Here is a 25083-nt window from a genome sequence, read left to right as displayed (position 1 = left end):
AATAATACTTCTTCACACTTAGTAGTTTCTGGTACACATGTTCCGGGAACAACCTGCTAGTGGCTGCTGAAGATCGCATTCTGATCAGCAGAACAGATTCCTTCATATAAGAGGATGATGATACAAAGGAGACAGAGAGGCAGTTGCATTCTCTGACCACTCCCCTCTTGCCTCCATTTATTCCCAATTCACAAGCAACATCTGCATAGTAAAGGCTGATTTGTAATTCCTTCAAGTATTATATTCACAGTTGTGGGAGCTTTTGGAGAATCCACTGCCCCTTCACACTTAAGACCGTAGTCCTTCACTGTTATTTGAGCGAATGAAGATGATAATGCAATTAGACTGAGAGGCAGTTGCTGTTTTCTGACCTCTGACTTGGCTCCTCTTCCCTCTGACTCCAATTTTTCTCATTCCCAGTCAGCAACACCTTTGTCAGCAAAGGCTGCCCTGCAACTCCTTCAGATGTTATGATCCACAGCTGTGGAGGCTTTTGGAGAATTGACCTGCCCCTTCACTTTGGCATGGTTCTTAACACTTAATAATTCCCCATTCTTTGTTTTATGGGAACACGATTATTTTCCCCCAACAGCATGGCCAGTAAGTTTAACCAATATTGTAAAGTGGCTGTTATCTGAGTCCGAATGCTGAGGAATGCAAACAGCACTATCAAAGTCTTTTTCATCCTATACCTCTGGATGGCGAGATGCTCTAGCAGTTGTTGCATCTTGTGAGATATCATGGAGGCAAACTTTATGACAGAGAAATAGGATTGTAGTCAGAGTAGGCATTTTTCCTAAGTCCCTTATCAGTCTCCTGGCTCTGCCCTTTGATGTTTGACCCATTTTAATTACCCAGATGACTGAAAAAGTCTTCCGGAGGGCTCTTGTCACTTTCTTTCCCCACGGGTTACTGAAGGAATTCTCCTGGGAGGATCCCACTCATGAACAGCTCTCGAGCGAGCGCTGCTGCTTCTTTGTTTCTTATGTCCCTGTTCAGGTGTTATTTGTTACAGGAGTCACCTGCTAGTAGCTGCTGGGGATCTAATTCTGACCAGAATAGATCCCTTCATGTGAAAGGATACAAGGAGCCAGAGAGGCAGTTGTATTTTCTGACCTCTCTCCTCTTCCCTCTTGCATCTGATTTATTTCATTCCCAATCCACAAGCAACACCTGCACAGTAAACACTGATATGCAATTCCTTCAGGGGTGTTATGATTCACAGTTGGAGGGGAGGGGGCTTTTGGAGAATTACCTGCCTCTTCACACTTAGGCATGGTCCTTAATACATAGTGCTTAATAAATGTTGACTTTTCCTGTGAGACTGTTTCATTAACTTCCTTTTGTAGTATAATTTAATTTATAGGGACCATGTTAAGAGCAATATTATTCAGTTCCTCAAATAATATGATTACTCATTGGTCACTGGACAAGGATCTCATAGTTTCTGGACACAATAAAGCTTAAGCTCCTCCAAACTGACACCTAATATTTATCGGAAAAAAAAAATCCATCTGATTTAAGCACCCCCTCCCTGCCCTTTCTGCTATCAATACCACAAAAGTGAAAGGCAAATATAATGAGGAATCCTTTTTGCATTTTTTTTTCACTGATTGCTTCTTACCTTGTTAGACTACTACTCAAAAAGCAGTCTATTTAAAAGCAGTCTATTGTCATGCCAGAGCTTGTCAAAGATTACAATTTTTGAGAACTCAGAAACTTTCCTCCACAACTTAATGAAACACTGGATTAGGACTTTTTTTGTGGAGGCTGACTGCAACAAAATTATTAAAAAACAACAACAACAATAAAAACTATTAAAAACTTGTGTGCACTGTGTTAAGGCTTATTAAAATACAAAATTTATCTGAGGCTCGATCAAGTTAGGATAATGGTGACAATAAGTTAACTTAATTGTTTACAATTCAATTTGGGGGTAGAAAAAAGTAATGGTGGGTGGGAGTGGTTGAAGAAGGAAAGGCAGAAGCCATCATTATAGATATGCAATTACATAAAAATGTAATACCTGCAACTGACTAGGAAATAGTACTTGGTGATGTCTAAAGAAAAATACAGATGAGTAGGGATCAGGAAAATATTTTTAGTTGTGATGTAATGAGTAGGGCTTTAAAAGAAAAGAAATTTGAAAGGTGAAGAATGGCATTTTAGGAAGTTTTATACAATGAAATATATAATGAATTGAAGTACAGAGGGATGAAAGTAATAAGCAAATTTGAAAGATATAGTATTCCAATTTGTCTAGACCACAAAACTTATCAAGATTTATATGATAAAGCACGAAAATTGTTATACAAATTTTAAATGTCATGCAAAGAAACTTTAAATTTAAATTTTTAAAATTCAAAGTAATGATACATTTTTTTTAAACAAGTAAGTGGAGTGACCAGATCTATGTATAAAAATAAGCTTATTATGATGTTAGTATGAAGGTTGAATGGGGGACCACTGACTTACCAGATGATATAATATGAAAAAATGGAAAAACTTCTGGGATAAGAACTCACTATTTTACAAAAATTGCTGGGAAAAGTGTCAGAAACTCAACATAGGCTTACATCTCACACCCCACGCTAAAACAAGGTCAAAATGGGTACATGATTTAGGCAAATAAAGTGATACCATAAGCATAATTAGAATAACAAGGGATAATTTACTTTATCAGCTCTTTGAAAAAGAGAGGAATTTATGACCATAGAAGAACTAGAGAACATTATGAAAGGCAAAATGGACAACTTTGATTACACTAAATTAAAAAGTTTTTACAAAAACAAAACCAACAGAAACAAGATTAAAAGGAAAGTACAAAAATGGGAAAATATTTTTATAGCCACTGTTTCTGATAAAGTTGTCATTTCTAAAACCTACGAAGAACTGTGTTATTTATAATACTACCTTTCTGGAAAGTAATTTGCACTAGTCCAAAGGGCTATAAACAGTGCATATCTTTTGCTCCAGTAGTGCTATTACTGGGTCTGTATCCCAAGGAAATCATAAAGGAGGGAAAAGGATATACCCATGCAAAAATTTTTGTAGCAGCTTTTTGTGGTGGCAAAGAAATGGAAAATGAGTAATGTCCATATATTGGGGAATGGCTGAACAAGTTGCAATCTATGAAGACAACAGATTATTATTCTATAAAAAATGATAAACAAGCTGACTTTAAAAAGGCTTGGAAAGATTCACATGTACTGATACTGAGTGAAACAAGCAGAACCAGGAATATTTTGTACACAGTTGTGTGATGATCAACTAAGATAGATTTGGTTCTTCTCAACAATTCAATGATCTAAGGCAATCCCAATAAACTTTGGACAGAAAATAGCATCTGCATCCAGAGAGAGAACTATGGAGATAAAAGAAATAAGATGAGGAAGAAAATCAATTAATCAACATTTATTGAGCCCCTTATTAATGTGCTAAGGCCAAAGTTATGAACATGGAACATGGAACGCAGACTGCTATTAGAAGGTTTAGGGACAAAGATGAACCTGGTTTTGATATCAAATCTGTTTCATAAGCTACTGGAAATGCAAGTCTTTAGCTGGAAGAGTGTCAAAGTCAGGAGTATTATTTTATTGTTGCAGACAAGAGAGATAGTAGTTGGAAACAACAGGCATGAACAAGATTGTCAAGTGTCTAGAAGAGGATCAAGGATAAATTCAGAGAACATTAAAGAATCTGAAGGAACTGATAAAAAGAGATGGGTATTTCTGAGTAGGCATATGATACGATCAAATTAATCAGGTGAAGCTAAACATGAGAGAGAAAGTCATACTAAGTGATCTCTAAAGTCCTTTCAATTCTACAAATCTTGATCCTGAAACTGGCTTGGAGAGGTAGGCTAATTAGATGGCTAAAGTAACAGTCTTTGAGTGAAGTGATAAAAACAAACTGAGTAGCAGGCAAAAAATACTGATTTTATGTGGAGCTAGAGTTGCTACTGAGGTGATTGAGAAAACTGTAGCACATTCTATAAAACAGATAAGGAGAAAGAGGAAAAGCTGATTTAGAAGGGAAAATGATAATTCAATTTTATGGACACAGTTGTTCAAACTAAAATTCATTACACTGGTTCTCTAAAGTCCCTTCCAACTCCAGCAGTCTATAAAAAGGAGTGAATTTAAGATCACAAGTTGAAAGACCTCTGGATTAAAAAAAAAAAGAAAAGAAAACTGACTACATATATACTTAAGGAACAAAGAAACCAAATCCTCAAACTGATAAGGTCATGAACTTGCTATTCAGTGTTTTTGAATAAATGTTCTACCAGTTATCACTAATCTGTACTTCCATTAAGTCAAGAAAATATTCATGATATTACTCAATGTTCTAAAATAGGACATTTTAAATCAACAGCAGCACACGTTATATTTACAAAAAGCTCTGCTATGACAAAACACTCATAACACTTGTCAACAGGGTTAAGATAAACTTGTCCAAAAATTAGACATATATATAAGCTTCTGAAACAATCTTATTTCATTGTGGTCATTGACAAATTTGGACATTTACCACAAGTAAAATACTTAACACAGAAGTGTTCTCCAGCAAATTTGTCTTACCTGTTAAGCGGCAGGTCCTAGTCAACATTCTTCCAAAAAAAGAAAAATCATGATTTAACAAATTGATTACTAAAATATACAATTCTTTTGGAAAATTCCTTTAAAACTTACCAGAAAGAGGAAATTTCAACAGAAAACGATTTTTTCATCATAAACAGTACTTTCTACTTAAAAGCATTTTGGTACAGAAATTGAGGTTGAGTTTTGAGTATGCTTTGATAAACAACTACTTAATTATTATTTCCCATTCCTCTCTGGTCCTATATTTCCCTAGTAAAAAGTTTAGGAATTATTAAAAAAAAAAATCCTTTTTCTTTCTTTCTTTGCTTTTTTTTTGGCTGAGGTAATGGGGGTTAAGTGACTTGTCCAGGGTCACATAGGCAGGAAGTGTTGTGTCAGCTCAAATTTGAACTCGGATCCTCCCAACTTTAGGGCTAGTGCTCTATCCACTGAGCCAGCTAGCTGCCCCAAGAAAGTTCTTTTCAAATTATAACAGAAATTTATCAAACTGCCATTTCAAATTACTTAGTGAGGTAATAAGTCTTTGTGGTAGTTTTTATTTTTCTACAATCCTGTAGAAAACAGTTCTGAGAGTTCTAACCCTCTTCCCATGGACTTCGTTTTTTATAAAGCTTTTACATTTTTTCTAATAAGAACTTTATATTATATGGTGCTGCTGTATTCAGTGATGTAATTAGAATCCAGTAATTTTCTCTTCCACTGTATTTTGAAAAATGCCACATTGTACGCCAAAGCAAGGGGCTGCCTTTATAAAGATGCCAAACAACTCTTGAAGGCCATGATTTTCATTTCATGCACTATTGTGCAGTAAACAACATAATTAGAACAACAAACCTATCTATATTCTTTTTTATATTCACCTCTTTTGCTGAGTATGATTATCAACTAAAATAATTTCAACTCATGTGCATAACAGCAACGAACTAAATGTACTTACATTAAAAGAATAAACACCAGGATGTGTACCTAAATACATTTACAAGACTTAATGAATGTCACATCTATATTCCCTAGGATAGAATAGGTAGATAAGACTAATGGCAGGAGATTACATACTGATAAATTATATTCCACAGGTATGAGGGGGAAAAAAAGGGCAATTAAAACAAACAAACAAACAAAACAAGATCATACCTTAGGAAATTCATGTCTCTTTCTCATTAAAAAACAAAACAAACCCCCACCATTTTCTTAGACTTTCAGAGGAGAGGGATCTAAAAAATTGGTACCAGTTAGAATGTAAAGTGAAAAAAAATTTACATTTGTCTAGCACTTTTACAATGCTATGGAGTACAGCTGGTCCAAATACTCCTGCAGTAACACAACTAAGATATACACAATAAAACCTGTGCCAACAAGAGATATTGTACAGATAGATTATTCTGATAACTTACCATTTTTAAAGAGGGTGGTAGTACATTATTTTAAAACTTGCTTAGCTGAGACTCTTCATTTTAGCTGAAACTTTCATTTTAAATAAATTTAAATATAAATGATTTTCACACTTCACTTAAAGTTAACCTTTTTTTTTTTGTTTTGTTAGTACATTTTGACCAAAACTTTTGCTTTAGGAAGGCTTAGTAGATATTGTTGATTATTTTTAAATAATTCATTTTTTCACTTGAGATTAAAAAAAAAAAAAAAAAAAAAAAAAGCCCAATCTCATGATTTTACCTACCAAATTCTAGTCAAAAAGCTTAAGTTTCCATCAAGTTGATTACCACCCTACCCTCAATATAATTACTACTTATTCAAAAAATCACAAAGAAGTGTCCCTTTTCATAAAATGACTCTGGATCAAATTTTTATAAAAATAAACACAGCAGATTATATGTATTTCCAGTAAAAGCAACGAATTTGATAAAGATCTCCTTTGCAATTAAGTGCCATGAAGTTGCAAGAAAAGGATGGCAAATTATCAACTTAAAGCAAGTCACATTAATTATCTCTCTCAACTGGATAGGGGCACTACAAAGGAGGCAAAAAGTTGAACTCCTTTATTCTTCTTATTAACAAATAAAATGACTTTCTTGCATTATAATCATCTTATTTAGAAAGAGTGAAATAAAAAGAAAAAACCGCTCCTATAGCAGATTACATGAAAATTCTAAAACTATAAGAACTGAATTATGTTTAGGCTTCCAAATTTAAAAAAAAAAAAAAAAATGTCACTCTTCTTAACTAAAATATGTTTTCATAAAGTATCTCTACTTAGTCTAAGTGAATGAATATTGAATGATTGACTAGATATCAATTTCACGTAAGGGCCAGAAATAAATGCCTTCTTCAATTTTTAAAATATATGGGCTTTTCTGGCCTATGCCATTCAGGATTCTCTGCTAACTGTAAAATGTAGACTGAATTACTTCTGTTTCTTTATAATCCATATACATAAAAGCTTTTTTAAGTTCTTAAAAATCAGATTTTTGGTAAGCTCATAACTGTGTCTGGTGTGTACTGTCGTTAGTTTAAAAATATACAGATTACATAAATAAAAACTATTGTTTCTTCAATATAACTTGACATTTCTTCTGTAATTTCTTTATTTAAAAAAGTAAATGTAACAAGATACTTAAAAAAGGCTAGATACAAAAGTAGTTAAGCTGCTCACGAACATTAAAATTTTCCAAAATGTATCTTCAATAATCATGATCTTATAAAACATTTTACAGTTATCAGAAAGTGCCCAGGCTGAGTTTACATAACTGAAACACCTTAGTACAAATGTCTAATTAGAAATGAAGTGGAGCAACCTCCTGACTGACTGCCCATTGAAACAGGGATTAAAAAAAAAAAAAAAAAAAAAAAAAAAATTAAATTAAAAAAAAAAAAAATGTTGATTGTGATATAAAGTATTGTGCATTGGCCCCACCTTATGTACACAAAAAACCTTCACTCAAATGAACAAATTACATGCAAAATATTAGTGATATTATCTAATGTCCTAGAGCTCAATGCAACCAAAACAAACCTCAAAGAAAGTGGTTTCATAGGTAAAAGTGATCTGAATGTCAAGAACTTTTTACAAGTTCAATATACATGATACACAACTGCAGCCAACCACAAATTAAACACCATAAAAAAGTTAAAAGGAAAACACAGAACATACTTAATTTTTTATTTTGAAATTCCCTACTCCCTCTATACAAGAACCTTTGCTGAAACACTTTCCACAAAGGCAGCAGTGAATTTTCAGAACATTTTACATTTTTCCCCCTCAGCAAAAAGATAAATCACAGTGTAAATTATATTGTTCTGCTGTCATCTTTGGCTGGGGTTAGGCCAAGAAGTTATTGACTAGCAAACAGTTACAGACAAATGTTGCTAGTGCTCCTTAGACCTATAGGTTACAAACTTGGTATAGGAATGTTTGCATTTAATCATTAAAGTACCACCAGGGGTATGACAGCATTAACTTTCATAAACTTTTATAGACAAATGGAAAAATCTACAAAACTTAGCTAGTAATATTACACAGCAATACACACATTTTATACTCTACACAAAACCAAAATTCTTGGTCTTAATGGCGAGTAACAATTTTTGTTTGAGAATCTGTTTAGAGGAATAAAGTGGGACGTAAAGTCGAGAAATGCAAGTGTTTGCAGTAGGAAGATGTTGGTCATCTGGTGGTCTTATTGTGATTGACGGCATAGGCTGAAATCCTTCTTCACTGGCTGGCAATGATGGGCTTGATGTCCAAAAGTAAACCTAAACAGAAATAAAACTAGGATTATACTTTCTGATCTTGTCATATTAGTTGTTACTAATTTACTATATTTTTATATAATTCTTATACACAAGAAGTAATTTTAAATTTATTCAAAGTGATGTTATTATCTCCCTAGATATTAGTTAATTAGAAGTTAGTTACATACTTCCCTGCACTAAAAACAAAACAAAAAAAAACCCTAATATAGTGGAAATGTTTTGAACTAGCTTGGTAAAGGAATACTTAGGGTATGGTGCTCCTCCAAGGAGAAAGATTGATAGAGCATATATGTTACCCTGCTATGAGGTACTCATTTAACTCTATGTTCAATTTTCACTCATTTTCCTCTGATAGCTGGCACTGGTATGATAATGATTTTTCTCAGTCACTATTAGAAACACTCAGGAAGGTCAATGTATACACCAAAATTTTTATAGTATTCCTTTTTGTAGTAGAAAAGATGTGTATCTACTCATATCTATTAAATAAAAAGTGTGGCACATGAATGGGAGTAAGAGGAAATATTTCATTAAATAACAAAAGCATGAGAAGATTTATCTGAAATCATGCCAAATGAAATAAGCAAAACCAAGAAAATAGTATGAAAAGAAAAACAATCATAGGACAAGATAAAACAGAGGTGGAAATCACCAAGTAGGGTATATTATAAGGTTTTCCCCCTTCACCCCTTTTATTCATTCATTCATTCATTTATTTATTTATTTGTTTGTTTGTTTGTCTCTCTGTTTAGTTAGTATTCTTGGTTATAAAGAAATAAACTCTTAAGAATGGAGAGGTAAAGGGGGGCTAAAAAAGAGAATGCTGTGAAATCATGATGAAGGACTAAACTTCATGCCAAAGAAGATTTAAAAGAAGCCATTTCCCAAGCTTTCCTTTTATAGGTAAAGGAATAAAGGTAGAACACTATAGGATCTGTTTGCCCATCTATCGAGAATTAGGTAAATGTATTCCCCAGTTTATTTTGGGAAGAGGGAGAAATGAAATTAAAATATATTAATATGAATTTTAAAAGAATTTGAATATGGCAATTGTGTGTCTAGTATTACTAAGTCAATAATTGATTCAGTGTTTTGGTTCTGACATAGAAATAATATCTGTAATATTAGTACATGCAGTTTACATATGACTTAAATCATACTCAAATTATGAGTCAAATTAAAATGGGAGTTTTAAGGTACTTCCATTCTTTGTATTTTTTTGCATTCAGTTGATAACAAATGTTAATATATCTGAAGATGAACTGTCCCTGAAAGCTAGTTATGCACCCATCCTCTTGAATTAACTAGGAAGCGCACGTAGATTTATTTTGTTCTTTCCAATTCCAGTTAGGAATCAGACCAAGAAGCAAAGCTGCTTTAGGGAACGTAGTCTGAACAAAAGTGGACAGTTGTTTTATTTTACAAAAAAAGATATTTTCAGATTAAAAACTGAATGGCTACTTTACAAGAGGAAAGTGAATACATAGATAGAAAAATGAATTTATAGCTAGCAAGCAAAGTAAAATTTTTATGAAGAGCATCCTATGCAGGGAGGAAGTAAAGGAAAAGAAGAGGTAAAACTGTGAAGCATTCTTAAGAGCCCAATAAGAAGTAGTTAACTCCTGAATTTATTTCATAAAAGGGATTAAAAAAAAAAAAAAAAAAAAGGATTGTTGGTGTTTTCTAAAATTCAAGAAATATATGACCCTTTTTATAATTTGCATAAGTAACAGAACTTTTAAAAGACTAAAGAATTTTTCTCCACTGGACAAATGGTTTTATGTGTTATGAAACTTGTCCACCTTGAGGAAGTACTAAGTTTAATTCTGAGTATAACTGTGCCCTAAATGGTTTGGAAGAAGGCAAGTGTCACATATTAAGATAGGCTGTTATAAGATTAAATTGAAGGATCACATATTGTTTAAGATAGGGAATGAATATTGCAATTCATAACTAATTGTTAATCATTTCAGTTGTGTAAGTCTCTGATTTAAGGGCTATCAAAAAAGCTTTAACCATTTAGGGAAAGAATTACCACCTGGAACTATTTCTGACTTCGATAGATTCTTAGTGATAAAAATGTGACCTAATCCTTATTAAGGATATAAGGATAAAATATTTCATAGAAAGACCTAGGCCTATGGGCTTTAAGTAAAAAAAAAAACTTTTGTATTTGACAAAATTTTAATTATCCTTTTACATGGTTCCTCCGCCTTCCCTTGTGTATGTGAAATGAAGAGATGAGAATTCTGCTCACCTTCAATGATCAACTGAGGTATTAGGTATTCCATAAAATGTTTTTCTCAACTTTATTTACTGAAAGTGACTTTTCCCATTCCAATAGCTCTCAGAGAATTTTAGTTGGGACTTATTCTAACTTTGTATTGGTAATCCATGTAAAAGTCACTTCTACCCTCAACTACAAATCTGATTGTGAGATCACAGATTGTGCCTTACTCCAGCATTATTAGGCTTTGTCACAATGCCTTGTTCGTAGTAGACTAATAATTTTCGGCTAACTAATATTTAAGGGGTGGAAATATATTTCCACAGACCTGAGACCACTTAAAGGTGGTCCTAAGAAGTTGTTATTAATGAGCTTCTCAACATGCAATGGCAGAATTTAAAATTCAACTTAATAAAAGGATGAGTTTTTGAAACTTTCAAATTTCATCTTTGGAAGGAATTAATCCCAGGTCTTTTTTTTCCAAAAGAAATGGAAATTTATGTATTGACATATTTATGTTATCTGGCAGTCAATTGTCACTTTATCCTCTATAGACTGTAACATTGATTAAACTAACACATACTAAAAATACATGCCACTAATCAGAAAAAATAAGGGAATATAAAATCAATCAGACCTATTTGAAAAACAGAAATGCACATATACATTGTCAATGACAGGTCATCACTGTTTTTTTATTAGTTAAGAATTCACTATGCCTAGTGATCTGTGATATATATTGTAAAAAGATAGACCCAATAAATTTTTAGACTTTGTTCACCTTAGTAAAATATCAGTAAACATTCCTCACTCCCCCCAAGGGAAAAAAAACAGGATTGACATTTTAGTCTCTCATTTCTAGAGTCCTATAGAGGTATTATTCACAATCACAGGATTGACATTTCAGTTTCTTATTTCTAGAGTCCAATAGAGATATTATTGACAATCTAAATCTCATCTTAAATTTTCTTCTAAATATTTTATGATACATGCATTTGACTTACAAGGTCTTGCCGTTCTGTCATGCTCATCTTTTCCACTATTGACCAAAACCACCGCTTGAACTGTAAGAGTTTCTCAGCATTTTCTCCTAAGAAAAAATAATTTAAATTCAATTTGTTGAAGACATAATATTTTTAGAACACTATGTATTTTCTCACAAGAGAAACAGATTTAATAATGAAAATTATGCATGTTCATATGTAACATTTAAGGTATATGACCCAAACAACGACAGCTTCTGAGGATGCATCAGAATCTGAATCAATTTGAACAAGCACTTTGAAAAACATTAAGATTGTTTTTCTGGCATATACTGGATTACTTGTGATCTAAGGGAAAAGATGGGTGGAAGGGAAGAGGAAAAAAACTGCAACACAAGGTTTTGCAAGAGTGAATGTTGAAAATTATCTATGCATGTGTTTTGAAAATTAAAAAGCTTTAATAATAATAATAATAACAACAACAACAATAACATAGGATTATAGTAAAATGAAACAATGATTCTAATCCTACTTCCTAAATGCTCCAACCTATCAGGGCAATTCATTTAAGATGTCTGTTTTGGTTTTAGGTTTGATTTTTGAGTTCTGATGTCTCAAGTATTAGTATTGATATCATAAAATATTAGGAGGAGAAGGTTTTACTATCTTGATAGTAATTATTTACTAACATACTTAGTTATCCTTATCCCAATTCTCCTTTATAAAAAATGAAGATATGGGAGAGTTATCATGATATACACTTAATCTTAAAAATATAGGTAAAATTGTTTACCATCATATGTCAAAATATTTTATTTTAAAAATACATTGTTAAAAAACATTATTTCCAGTATGCAAACCCAAAGATAGTGCTATTAACCAGAAGGAGAATGGAGATATGTGCCACAATCATCACCTCATTCTTCCTTACAATTTATTACTCTGCATCTTTTGGTAAGTCCATTAGAAGTTAATTTTAGATGAATGGCATATTGAAAGTGGAAGAAAACCAAAGTATTATATAATGTGATAAAAGTGCAAAACAGATTGAATTTTTCATTATTTTATGAGTCAAATGTCATCCTCAAATTGTTGTGAATTCCCCAAGTTCAGTCTGAACCAGATAAAAATGTAATGGTAATTTGTAGTTTTCTAAGTCAAAATGCAGTCTATAAGGATCCATTTCTATTTGAGTCTGACAACACTGATCAATGAAATCATAAAAGTGGTCCCCAAAGGAGCTAATTACAATTATTGGAGGGAAGAAACAGGGCTTTATATCACTTGAAGACATGGTAAGACAGGTATTTCTCCTAATTTATGCCTTCCTAATCATCTATGTAAACAGGAATGAAAGAAAAAAAGAAAAAAAAAAAAGAGAAGATTGAGCTAGAAGACACTCAACGAAATAAACTATACCTGATTCATCATTGAAAGAAGTGAAGCTGATCAACATTTGCACATTAACTTCACCACAACCATTTACCAAAAGTCTAAAATCTTCTGCTGTTAAATCTTCTAATGAATTCTTTGGAAGGACATCCAGCAGACCTTTCCTCATTGCCTATAATGAAAAAAAATTATTACTTTCATTCTTTTCCACTCAGTTCAACTATTTATTTATGGGGCAGCTAGATAGCATAGTAAAGAGAATGCCAGGCCTAGAGTCAGAAAGCTCTGAGTTCTAATCTAAATTCAAACACATACTAGCTAGCTGTGTCTCTGGGTAAGTCACGTAACCCTGTTTGTCAGTTTTCTCATTTATAAAAGGAACTGAAAGTGAAATGGCAAACTACTCCAGTATATTTGCCAAGAAAATGCCCAATGGGGTCATGTAGAGTCAGTGTTATCTATTATTTTAATGAAACAGGGATGTATCATAAGTTTAAGAAAAAAGAAATAATTTTGAAGTCAAATGAACACTGAACATGTTTTGTTTAATGAACGAACTAAAAGTCCAAGGTGTTGCAAAAAGTGAAAGATCAATTAGACAACGGGAAGAGGAAAATAAATTAATATACAATAGTCAACTGCCATGAAAGATAGCTTTAAGTCAGGTCATTAAACTGTTGGTTGGTGATTTTTAAGATCGACTAGGACATAGTTCTCTGCACTATGGAATTTAGAGTACAGTGGGAAGAAACAACACTTACAAACAGAAGCAACTTTATAAAATTAAATGCAAATGCAAACCAAATGTTATGCAAGGGCAGAGAGAAGGGAATAAGGACTTTTATAGCACTTATTCTATGTCAGGTAGTTTTTGCAAAGTTTGATCCACAAATCCTTTGGAGATGTTATTACTATCATTTTTTTACAGATAAGGAAAGTGAGGCAGAGATTAAGTAATCCGGGGTCACACAACTATTAAAAGTCTGTAGTCAAATCTGAACTCAGGTCTTCCTGACTGCAAGCCCAGGGTCTAACTGCTGTTGACTTGCCTCTAAAGAAAGATTAACTCTGATTGTGGAATATCAGAAGTTTTAATAGTGTTTCAAAATGGAAACTGGGAGGAGAAAACTGTATGAAGAAATAGGAATAACATCTGGCCTAAGCACAATACTTTTACCTAATTTTATCATCACAACCCTATGGACAGGACACTTATTCTCATACTACCAATGAAGAAACAGGCTTAAAGAGGCCTGGTCCTGGTGACAGATAATGAGGGTCAAAAGTAAAGGCAGAGAAGGGAATCCCCGAAGACAGGCTGGTGGACTCAGGCATTAGTTCCCACTGATGTGGCTATCTGATGATCTTCAGATTTCTTAACAACAAATGAATCTCATCACTCAAATGTGAAAATGCTTCTTTCCACTACAATTCTCATTTTAAATTAAGTGGACTGTTCTGCAGATATTTACACAAAGCAAGTTGTACATAATGTGACTATTTGTCTGTGGAGAGGGAGGGAGACAGAAGGGGCAGGCACACAGTTGAAGGACACGATGGAGAGCCACACAAGTTAAGGTGGAGGCTTGGGGTTAGGGATCTGCAACACAATACCTAAATGCAGACTGACAGACACTTGGGACCCAACACATGGGAAGGGAGGTGGGCAGAGTAGGGCAAAGTTCTCAAGCCAAGCACCCAATCCAATGGCAGCAGTGTCAAAGCAGTTTGTTCAGCTTTCACTTGAAGGGATAATTTTTTTTTTTAAAGGATTTTTCAGGGGGTGCAGGGAGACATGGAATATCAAGCTGAGGGGCACAAGTGATAGAGAAAGCAGAGCACTCTAACATTATCAGGTGTTTTTGGAACACAGATTTCTTTAAAAATTCTTTTAGTTGAATTTGAATAATATGAATTTACATAGAGCTAAAATTGTTTTCATATTATTTGAGTTTAAAGAATGAAGATACATGCACACATGCCAAGATTTTACCACAGCTAAGTCAGAAAGCCAAATAATGGCAATGATTTCTGTATCAATTAAACCAAGTTTAAAAAAAAAAAAAAAAGGAAGTGTATCCCGCTAGATCCTACTGGACCTCTCATGTTTGACACTGATTTTGAGGTCTTTTCTCTCCTTTGTTTCTTGCTTTCAGTAATGTATACAAAACTTAGGCAATGCTATTATTCAGCCTTGCATTAAAATTATAATAAACAAGAAACACCAAATATATTGCCAAGGCTAATTAGGCTTTAGGTTTCTGTACTTGATTAATATTAAGACAAAATTCTAAAAAAACTCTAAACAACAACAACTACTACTACTTACATGTAGAGGCTGTTCAGCAACTACCAACATTCTGTGCTCAGCATATTTCCGTACATACTCATATACATTCTGAGGGGTGACGGGTATATTTACACCATTAGGAATTAGTTCAACCTGTGCAAAATGAAGATGCATAATTCTGCTTAAAAAACTGGAACCAAAAAACCAGAAATCAGATGTAAAGATACACCAGCTCTTAAAAACAATTAAAGGAATCTTTAAGTTTAAAAACAATTCAAAAGCCAATATATATATATATGTATGTATGTATGTATGTATGTATGTCTAAATTATAAAACCTACACTGAAAACATTAGAACATTTTTCATTATTAATCATTTTATGTAATTCTTTTCAGGAATTCAATATTTTATGAATAAACTTTTAATAAATACTTCAGATGGAATTTTACTTACCTGTCCTCCACCCTCTTCTTTGCACAGGTCTATTGCAAATGCTAAATCCATTGCTGCAAAAACAGCATCAGCATCTGCACTTTGTGAGGCTAGGATAAGTTGACGCAAACTTTCATACATAACAGGATCAAAGAATGCAAAATCATGCCAATTAACCTAACAAAAAAAAAGATATTTTATGACATTACAAAAAAACTTCTTACATCACTACATGAAATTATTCATACTGAGGTTTAGAGCAAATAACTCAGGCCAAAACAAAGAAAAGAAAAATCACAATAGAGAATAACAATAATTTTCCTCTGGACAGGTTATAACAATGTGCTTCAAAGTCATATGACACTATAAATTACTTTTTAAAATGAACTTTTATATTTCTTATTCTGTGCTTATTAAATAGAGAGAAATTTAGTTTGTAAGAACTATCATCAACATTCTTATATTCTAAAGAATTGAATGCCTTTTCATTTACAACGGTATACTGAATAAAATTTTGTGTTATTTCTTTTTGAATGGTGGCATATTAATGTAGACAAACACATGTGAAGAGAAAATGCAGTGAACTGGAGGTTTGAGTTGAAATGTCAGCCCTTGTATTTGTTATCAGTGTTCCTTTGGATCTCTTAAGTCTCTTAGGAATTTAGTGTCTTCACCAAAATAAGTGGGTGGGTCTAACATCTATGATCTTTAAGACCCTTTTTCCAATATTAAAAGTTTAAATCTAAATTACATTATTGTGGAATATTATAGCTAATATTAGACTTTTGATGAATTAATTTTCCTCATTTTTTTTTTGTTATAAATGAAAGCTCTTGGAGAAGAAAGAGGAAGACTGTATTGGTAGATGGTGATATTAAAAAGAAAACAATCAAACTTATTTATAAGACATCAATATAACAAAATATTCTTTAGGATACCAATCAATATGCATTTATTAAGTACCTATTATGTTCTAGGCACAGGGAATAGAGACATTAATAATATTCTGATCAGAGATCCTAAATAACAATATTCTCTCTAAACTTAGTACCAAAAAAATGACATTCCTGAATTATACATCTTCTTAATTTGGGAAACTCCCATTCTTCTTATCTTCCAGAATAAAACTGACACATAAAGGCCTTTCTAATATCGTCCCTACTTTGTAAACTAATTTCATAATTACTTTTCATCATATCTTATATTAATAAAACCAAACTATACATGATATTCTATCTCCTAGATTTATAAATTCACATGGACTGTATCCTCTTTCCCTTTTCAAAAAAACGTGTCTTATTTACACTACTAGAAATTCCAAGCTCTCTTACAAGTTTCACACAAGTGTTACTTCCCATCCCTCAATGGTTAATGCCTTATCTATCCCTTCTATTTGAATCTTACTATCTTACTATTCCTTCTATCTGAAATTACTTTATATGTATCTAATGTTTCCCTCCTCCCCAACCCCTAGAATATAAGCTCTTTAGTAGGATAGTTTCATTTTTGCCATGGCATCTACCACATGGTCTGGTGCATAGCTCAATACTTAACAAAACCAAATTTCTGCATATAACACTTCCTGATTATCAGGCTAATCATTTTATAATGTTCTGTTTTAAGGGAATCTCCTGATATCTTTTATTTCACTTGTAATTTTTATTTTAAATGAACATCTGTCAATTTTGTCAGCATATAAAAAGTAACTCTGCACGATAGTATACAGTACATTTGATTTTTTAAATATTAAATTATGTATAAAGAAAGATATTGGGGGGGGGGGGGGCAGCTAGGTGGTGCAGTGGATAGAGCACCAGCCCTGAATTCAGGAGGACCCGAGTTCAAATCTGGTCTCAGACACTTAACACTTCCTAGCTGTGTGACCCTGGGCAAGTCACTTAACCCCAGCCTCCCAAAAAAAAAAAAAAAAAAAAAAAAAAAAAAAAAATTATTAATTGTGATAGAGTAGAAAAATGAACTTGGAGTTCTACTCAGTGAATTCAAAGGGTGAAGGTTCCACCACTTAGTAGCTACCACTCTAGGAAAATCACATCCCTTCTAAGCCTCCAAATCCTTATGTATAAAAATGGTAATAATAACACCTACCTTCCAGGATTTTTGTGAGGATCAAAAGCATAATTTAATGTACGTAAAGTGCTTTGTGTTCTATAAAGCACAACATAAAATGTGATCTATTATTAACACTATTGCTTATAAACATTAACAAAATCAGGCTACTTAGAATCACTTACTTTTCTACCAAGCAATACTTTAATTACATGCCTATTCAATGTGATAGGACACAGTTCATTCTGTAGCAAGCAGAGTCCAAGGATTCTGAAGATGAAAAATAAGAGGAAATTTATGAAGCTGCAACTTAAACAATACCAAAGTATGGCATTAACACATACTTAATTATTTTCTAAATATGAAACATTAATTTTACCAGATAAATTCTAAGGGCAAAATTTATATTTAAGATTTCTGGTGCAAGTAAAGTGTATGTGCCTGTATATGTATGTATGACTTTATAAACCAACTGAATTTGATTCTATAGTGAATGTATGTATGTAATTAAATCCAAAACCCAACATTTTTTAATCATCAAAATTTTAAAATTGGTTATTATCTTACCTGCCAATATTTCTGAAACAATTTAACCTTGCTTCTGTGTTTTTGCCAGGTCTTGGAGTATAAAACCCCCTTTTCCCAGGCTGGTAAAACAATGGAGCATTATCATCACCATCATCAGTATCATCTAATTCCATATCTACTACACTTCTACTGGAACCATGTCGTTTTCGGTTCTCCTAAGAACAAACAACACACCAAGAGATTAATTTATGGAGATTACTTATGGAAGGGCACACAAACTTTTAAACTCATATCCAATACTAGAATGTTTAAACATTTGTGTTTTCTGCACTCTTGACTACATTCAACATATAGAAAAATCTCATCTTTATAAGTCTAGCCTAAGTTCCCTTTGTATGGAGACTATTATTAGGATACTTCTCATAAAAATTATTCCGCCAAAACAATTCAAGTTCTCTTGAAGCCATGGCAAATCAAATCCAGTTCTAAGTTTGCTTTAAATTAGGGCCCACAGGCTACTCTCTTTTAAGCAGTGATGCAGGATGAGCAAAAATGTGGTTAAATTCTCCTCATGTGCTAATTTGCCTTTCTTCTAATAGCTTTGTATCCTACTTCATTTATCTTTTAACTATATTAAGTTAAAATGCCAATTTCTACATTACATAGCTCCCTATGCATTCTGTTCTAAAATGTAGTTGAGTATCCGAAGGACTATTGGTTGAAAGAGGAGAGAATAGGAAGAATGAATCAAGTAAACAATCTGAATTTTGGTAAAATAAAAAACAGTGAAAAAAAATAAATTCCATTTTACATATTCATTTAAAATATTAGGGAGAACAAGTAGTGACAACTAATTAATTCAAGTTTCTTTAATTACTTTTGCCTACTTTTTTTTGCCTTTTTACCTACTTTTTGCCTAGATCCTGTTTACAAAAAAGATTTCATACCTGCACCTTTTCTGAAGAGTCTAGTAACCCAAGGTCCAGGATACTATCAGCTCCATTTTCCCTTGAGAGACAATAATAATCATGTAAATTATATAAACATGAAAAGGACATAATCAGAACATCTAGAAAAGATTAAATGCACAGAAGAACAATAAAAATTTTTGGAATAACAAGACAGAATCAACATTGTCTTTGTGGAGAAGAAATAAACTGGACCTTAGAGAATGAGTAGAATTTTCCAGGACAGTAGAATAGCACTTCATACAAGTGGGAAGTAAAAGGAAAATAAAAAAAAAAAAAATCAACACTTTGAACACAATGAGAGCCTACTTTCTTTGAAAACAGGACAACAAAAAGGGAGAATTAGGAAATTCAGCTAACAAAAAAACCCTTTTATATGGAACCAAGCAAACAAAAACAAACAAAAATTTTATACTCATGCTGGAACTTCCGGCATCTGATTGTGAAATTTGTTTAAAGTGAATGGTGAGGAAGAAGGAGACAAAAGGGATAGGACTTGGTGATAACTCAAAAATGGGGTTTTATGGTACAAATTAAATAAAATACGGTTATTAACTACATAATATTTTAAGTAGAAAGTCTTCAAATAATATAAACATGAAATGGTCCCCTCCCTCCTCAAATATATATTTACCTTCCATGTGCAATAATAAGTTCCATAGCCTCATCTACTCTTGCTCTCAAAGAGTCCTCACTTGCTAGTAGAAGTAGCAGCTGAGCAGGGGATAATTCCAAAAGCATACCTGTAATTTTACTTGCAAATGCCTATAAACAACAAAACAAAGTTATTCAAACAGTCCTCCTAAGGCTTCCATGTTTAGTTACAGAAAACTATTCATAATATACATATATAAGTCCAGAGACAAGCAAAGAAATTCTAGATCCTTTGCTTCCAAATCCAATAGCATCCAAGTTCACCCATTTTACTTCATATATTTCTGATTGTATTTAAGATTAAACTTTCTTACTAAAATAAATGCACAACTTTCATAACAGAATTATAACTAAATCCTACCTCAGGTGATAGTTCTCCCCTGGAATAACTGCTCATCTTTCCCCAATAACTACATAGCTATATATACACAGAAAACAGTGGCTGTGTAATTTCTTTGACATTCTCTATTTGGAAAATTGGCTTGTATACTTATCTTTCAATAAATATACTTGTTTTCAAAGTTGTAAAATAAGCATTATCTGTAAACTTCTAGTTAATTACTTAAAATAGTAAACATATGTACCAACTGAAATCCACAGATGATCTACCCAGTTTAGTAGAATCATGCTTCAAAATCAGTCATAATGAGAAGAAAAAAACCAGTGTTTAAATACTGTATGAGTCATATTCCCCGTAGCATTTCCCTAACCCTACTGCTTGATGAAAAGCATTGGATAACTCTTGGAACATATGAATGGCTGACTTCTTGACAATAACATCTACAACTCTAAACCAAAAATCTCAGGAAATAATACAATTAGTTACAATTTCACCCATGCGTTCTGGTCTTACTGGTTGCATTGCTTGAACTCGGGGGTAAAGCCTCTCGCCAAGTGCCTGACGATGTGCTGGAAGAGGATCAGGGTCATCACTAGGATTGCCTTCAGATGCTGGCCTGAAAGGCCTTGTGTCAATGGAAAGCTGTCTCCTAAAATCCCTGAACACCAAAGAAAGCTACTAAATTTTCCATATAACTTTATGTCCCTCCAGTACAAAGTGAAATCTCAATACCAGAAGCAACAGAATTAGAACATAAAATTGCATTAATTCCGATTGTAATATAAAAAGTTGTTTAATAAAATAAGTTAACTTGACTTTGCTAAAATTATGCAATTCCATAATTTCAAGAAATAATACTAAAGTTAATTAAAATGTCCTGATAAATAGGATTTTAAATATAATATTATAAACTACAATCTCCATATAGGGAAGCTAATCCACATTTTAAAAAATTCACATAAATTCAATAAAAATTTTATAAAGCACTACATGGCCAGTTTACTTTTGATTATGACAAGTATTTCTATTTAAATGTCACAAAATTTTATTTCTTTAAAACTATACTATAATTCATATTTTTCATTAATTAGTAAGCATGTTGTATACTTGCTAGTTAAAAGCAGTGAGAGTACATTATAAATCAATAAACAGATAATTAGCATACCTGTCTCTATCTCTTCGGGAACCTGCTCGCAAGCCACTACTTCTCCGCATTTCCCTTTCTCGTTCTCTTTCCCGATCTCTCTCCCCTCTGTTCCTTAATCTTTGCATCAAACCTAAATAAAAGTAATGACAAGTAATAAGCAAGTTCAGTGATCATTTTCCAGTGAACATGAAAGGTCACAAAGATCTACTTTTGCTAACACATTAAATCTTCTCTAAGAAAAATGAAGAAACAAAATGCTTATTATATAGATCATACTAAGTTCACAACAACTATGGATCAATGCTATCATGAAAAGTTCTCAATGGTACTCCAAATTATGTTATTTTTTGCTAAATAGATGTTCCAAGATTTGGCAAAAAGAATTTTGCAAACCAAAAAAGGTTGCTGGTTCATTTTCTGGATAAGGTATGCTAGAGACAAGGGTAAAAAAAATTGTACCTCCTTGCTCACAAAAAAAAAAAAAAAATCCACTCTTTATAACCCAGCATTAATGCCAGCATACGTGACAATTCATAAATATTTATTACATTCATAATTTATGCCCTTAAAATACTTATTTATGTCCTTATCCTAGTTCTACTACTTCAACTATTACTTATATAAAAAAAGATACTATATATTCTGTAGTCACCACATATCAGAGGTCATTTGCTCAATCTTCCCTAAGAGTATCATAAAATGTGCCAAAGAGCAAAATTTCACTCTTGCAAAGAATATTTTCTTCTGACCAGGTTTACATTCTTAAATAGAAACCACCATGTTATTTAAGAGGCTATTATTGTTTGCTCAAAATATCAGATAACCAAAGTTATTTTTCATAATTAATTTTAAGATTGGACTAATTATGAATTTATTATATAATATTCTGTGCAGAATGCTGTGACAAGTGCCGAAGTATTTAAGAACGAGTAAGGCATGATCCCTGCCCTGATTGTATGATGCAATACATTCATAGATAACCTTGTTAGAAAATGGAACAGACGCTGTATACAAGAAAAATACATGTGAACTGGTATATAAACTAAGAAGGTGTTATATGAACTCTTAAAAAAAAAAAAAAAAAAAAAAAAAAAAGATTATTTTACAATTTGTATAAAGTAATAGCCATTTTCTGGGATGACAAGTTAAATGACTTTGTTATTCTCAGCAGAACAATGATCCACAACTACTTCTGAAAAAATTTAATGTTGAAAAATCATATCCATATTGTTTTGTATCTGTATAGAGATTGAAGCGGTATCTATATTCCGCTTACCTGTTTATTTTTTCTGAGTATGTGTGTGGTGTGTGTGTGTGTGTGTGTGTTGTCGTGCGTGTGTAGTGAGTGTTTGCCTCTTTTTTTAGGATGGAAGAAGTCTATGTTGTCTTTCACAACATGACTTTTATGAAAGATGTTTTGCATAACTTCAGTGAAGGGGAACCACTAAGCTAAATGAAGAATGAACAAATGAATAAATAAGACTGTGACTTCTTGGAATGAATGGAAAAACATGTTAATGCAAAACTACAGAATGTCACCTTAAACACTTCTGATGTAGTTTTGTACGTAATTTTTGGTCTAAAATTCAAATATAACAACTTTTAAATCCATAACATATGCTTAAATCAAAAACATGTTTTTCTGACACAGCTACTTAAAGCTAAAGACAAAAGTAAATATCTGAATGTCCATATTTTTTTTTTTAAATACTAAGTTATATTTCATCATCAACAATGGATGGAGTTTACAATGAAAAATACTTACTGGTATGTGTACCCTTGTTGGCATTTTGAATACAATCTAGATTTGGCAGTTTTTCATTTGACAAAAAAGCTTGTGCAATAGCAGTATAGAAACTTCGTGCCACACCACTGCCCTCTCCTGGTTCATCTTTAAATGTAACTTTTACTCTATGTACAGCCATTGGAGTAGTAGCACATCTGCGACCAAAATGATTGTTAAGCTGCCTCATTGTTTGCTGAATTAGAAGATCTCGATCTCGATCAACCTAATGAAAAACATGGGACACAGTGATCAATTTTCCTGGGTAAAATGACTGAGGATATAAGTAAATGTTTTCTTTCATTAACAATTTTTTTTATGTATAACTGAACGTTATCAAAATTCTTAACCTCTCCAAAAAGTACTATCTTAAAGCACTACTCTTTGGTAGGCTGGTACTACACAGTCTGGAAGACCCAAACTCAAATCTGGTTGCACTTAACCTCTGTGGGTAAATCAATTAATCTCTGCTTGCTTCAATTATTTTGACTGTAAAATGTAATATAGCACCTACTTTGCCGGGCTGTTTTGAATATCAAATGAAGTAAATTTTGTAAAAGAGCTTAAAAGATTTCTAGCACATAGTAAACACTGTACAAATGCTTATTCCCCACCCACCGCTCATATAAATTAGAAAAAAATTTTCTCAGCTTCTAAAGTTTCTCACAACTTAAATATAGTAAATGTGTTTCTCAGACCTATTATATATTTACATTCAATGTCACTAAGTTGACAACAACTGTCACAAAAACTTCTGCTATAAAGTGAAAAAGTACTTTACCTCTAATGTTAAATCTCTTGATTGCTGATTTCTCAGTTTTTCCATTTCTCTACGGAATATTTTGATTCTTATTACTTCAAAACCACCTAATTCAGTGAGAATCTGAAAACAAATACAAAATGATGGCATTAGTTTCTGAAATGACTGACAAAATAAAACAGAATCTACAATGAAGAAATTACATACTGATCCAGGTTCTGCTCCAACATCCTCCATGAATACTCTGCCAAATAACTCTAAAGAAAGGCGCCAGCGTCCCAGCAACATATCATGAGAGATAACCATTCCCATGAAACTGCACTGAGGTCTGAAATAAAAAAGGAGAAGAATCATTTAGCTAACACTATAGATCAATGAGGAATATAAACTACAGATTAAAACTTCTGCTTCAACTTCAACAATGCACTGCATTGGTCACTGCAATTCAAGAAGACTTACAATGAAGCACATTACCCACCTGTAAAGAGGTGATGCAAGAATGCAATTGGAGACTTTTTTTTTTAAACATGGCCGATGGTGAAATTTGTTTTGATCAACTACACATTTAAAATGGTATTCCCCTCCAACTATTTTTTTCTCAAATGAGGGTGAGGGTAGAAGGGAGAAAAGATAGATTTTTATTAACTGAAAAGGATTAATTTTTAAAAAATTCTACATTCATTTATCACTAAGGAAACACACAAATACACTCAACACAAACTGACTTTTACTCCACGAACTTTCTGAGCCTTGGATCACAAGGTTATTAAGTTTTAAGAGTACAGAGTCTCTATGAAAATCATATTCATATTTTAAAAATACCTGAATGATGTTAAAGGAGGTCCTTCACTTTCTGTCAATCCTATTTCAGCCAACAAACTACTTTTCAATTGTGCAGCAAGGTCATGAGCAGATGGCCCTGGTTTTGAACTCTCAGATTCTTCTGTCAGCAAATTTTGTTCTTCCCCTTCTTTCTTTTGCCGATTTTGCATATTCATTACATTTTTCAGGTTGGCAGCATAAGACATTTTAGTTGGAAGAACCTGAAGAATTTCAGAATGAATGATTGATTTCAAAATCAATTCAAGACATCATTTCAACTTAATAATTCTCTAAAGTAAATAGTCAAAAGAAACAATACTCATCAAATCTGACTATAGTAATTCCACTTACTGATCATTCTGGCTACTAAACT

At 32.7% G+C, this 25083-nt stretch overlaps 1 protein-coding gene across 7 annotated transcripts in view; it reads right to left on the bottom strand.

The window, feature by feature from the left end:
- Window positions 1-7121: 7121 nt before the first annotated feature.
- UBR5 (ubiquitin protein ligase E3 component n-recognin 5) overlaps window positions 7122-25083 on the bottom strand; it is a 147763-nt gene continuing 129801 nt past the window's right edge. For all 7 annotated transcript variants that reach the window (XM_074267798.1, XM_074267806.1, XM_074267834.1 and 4 more), the window contains 15 exons: window positions 24711-24931; window positions 24096-24216; window positions 23910-24011; window positions 23111-23354; window positions 21364-21475; window positions 20712-20856; window positions 19839-19969; window positions 19184-19244; window positions 18276-18451; window positions 17894-17978; window positions 15663-15818; window positions 15247-15360; window positions 12945-13089; window positions 11547-11632; window positions 7122-8315 (listed from right to left, as the gene is read on the bottom strand). In XM_074267798.1, the coding sequence (XP_074123899.1) occupies window positions 8103-8315; window positions 11547-11632; window positions 12945-13089; window positions 15247-15360; window positions 15663-15818; window positions 17894-17978; window positions 18276-18451; window positions 19184-19244; window positions 19839-19969; window positions 20712-20856; window positions 21364-21475; window positions 23111-23354; window positions 23910-24011; window positions 24096-24216; window positions 24711-24931 (2112 nt within the window). In that variant the 3' untranslated portion in view covers window positions 7122-8102. The remainder of the gene's footprint in view (window positions 8316-11546; window positions 11633-12944; window positions 13090-15246; window positions 15361-15662; window positions 15819-17893; window positions 17979-18275; window positions 18452-19183; window positions 19245-19838; window positions 19970-20711; window positions 20857-21363; window positions 21476-23110; window positions 23355-23909; window positions 24012-24095; window positions 24217-24710; window positions 24932-25083) is intronic.

The sequence above is a fragment of the Sminthopsis crassicaudata genome, chromosome 1 (genome assembly GCF_048593235.1).
Source record: "Sminthopsis crassicaudata isolate SCR6 chromosome 1, ASM4859323v1, whole genome shotgun sequence".
NCBI lineage: Eukaryota > Metazoa > Chordata > Mammalia > Dasyuromorphia > Dasyuridae > Sminthopsis > Sminthopsis crassicaudata.
Note: the sequence above shows the minus strand (reverse complement) of the source record. Positions and strands in the feature narration are given on the sequence as shown.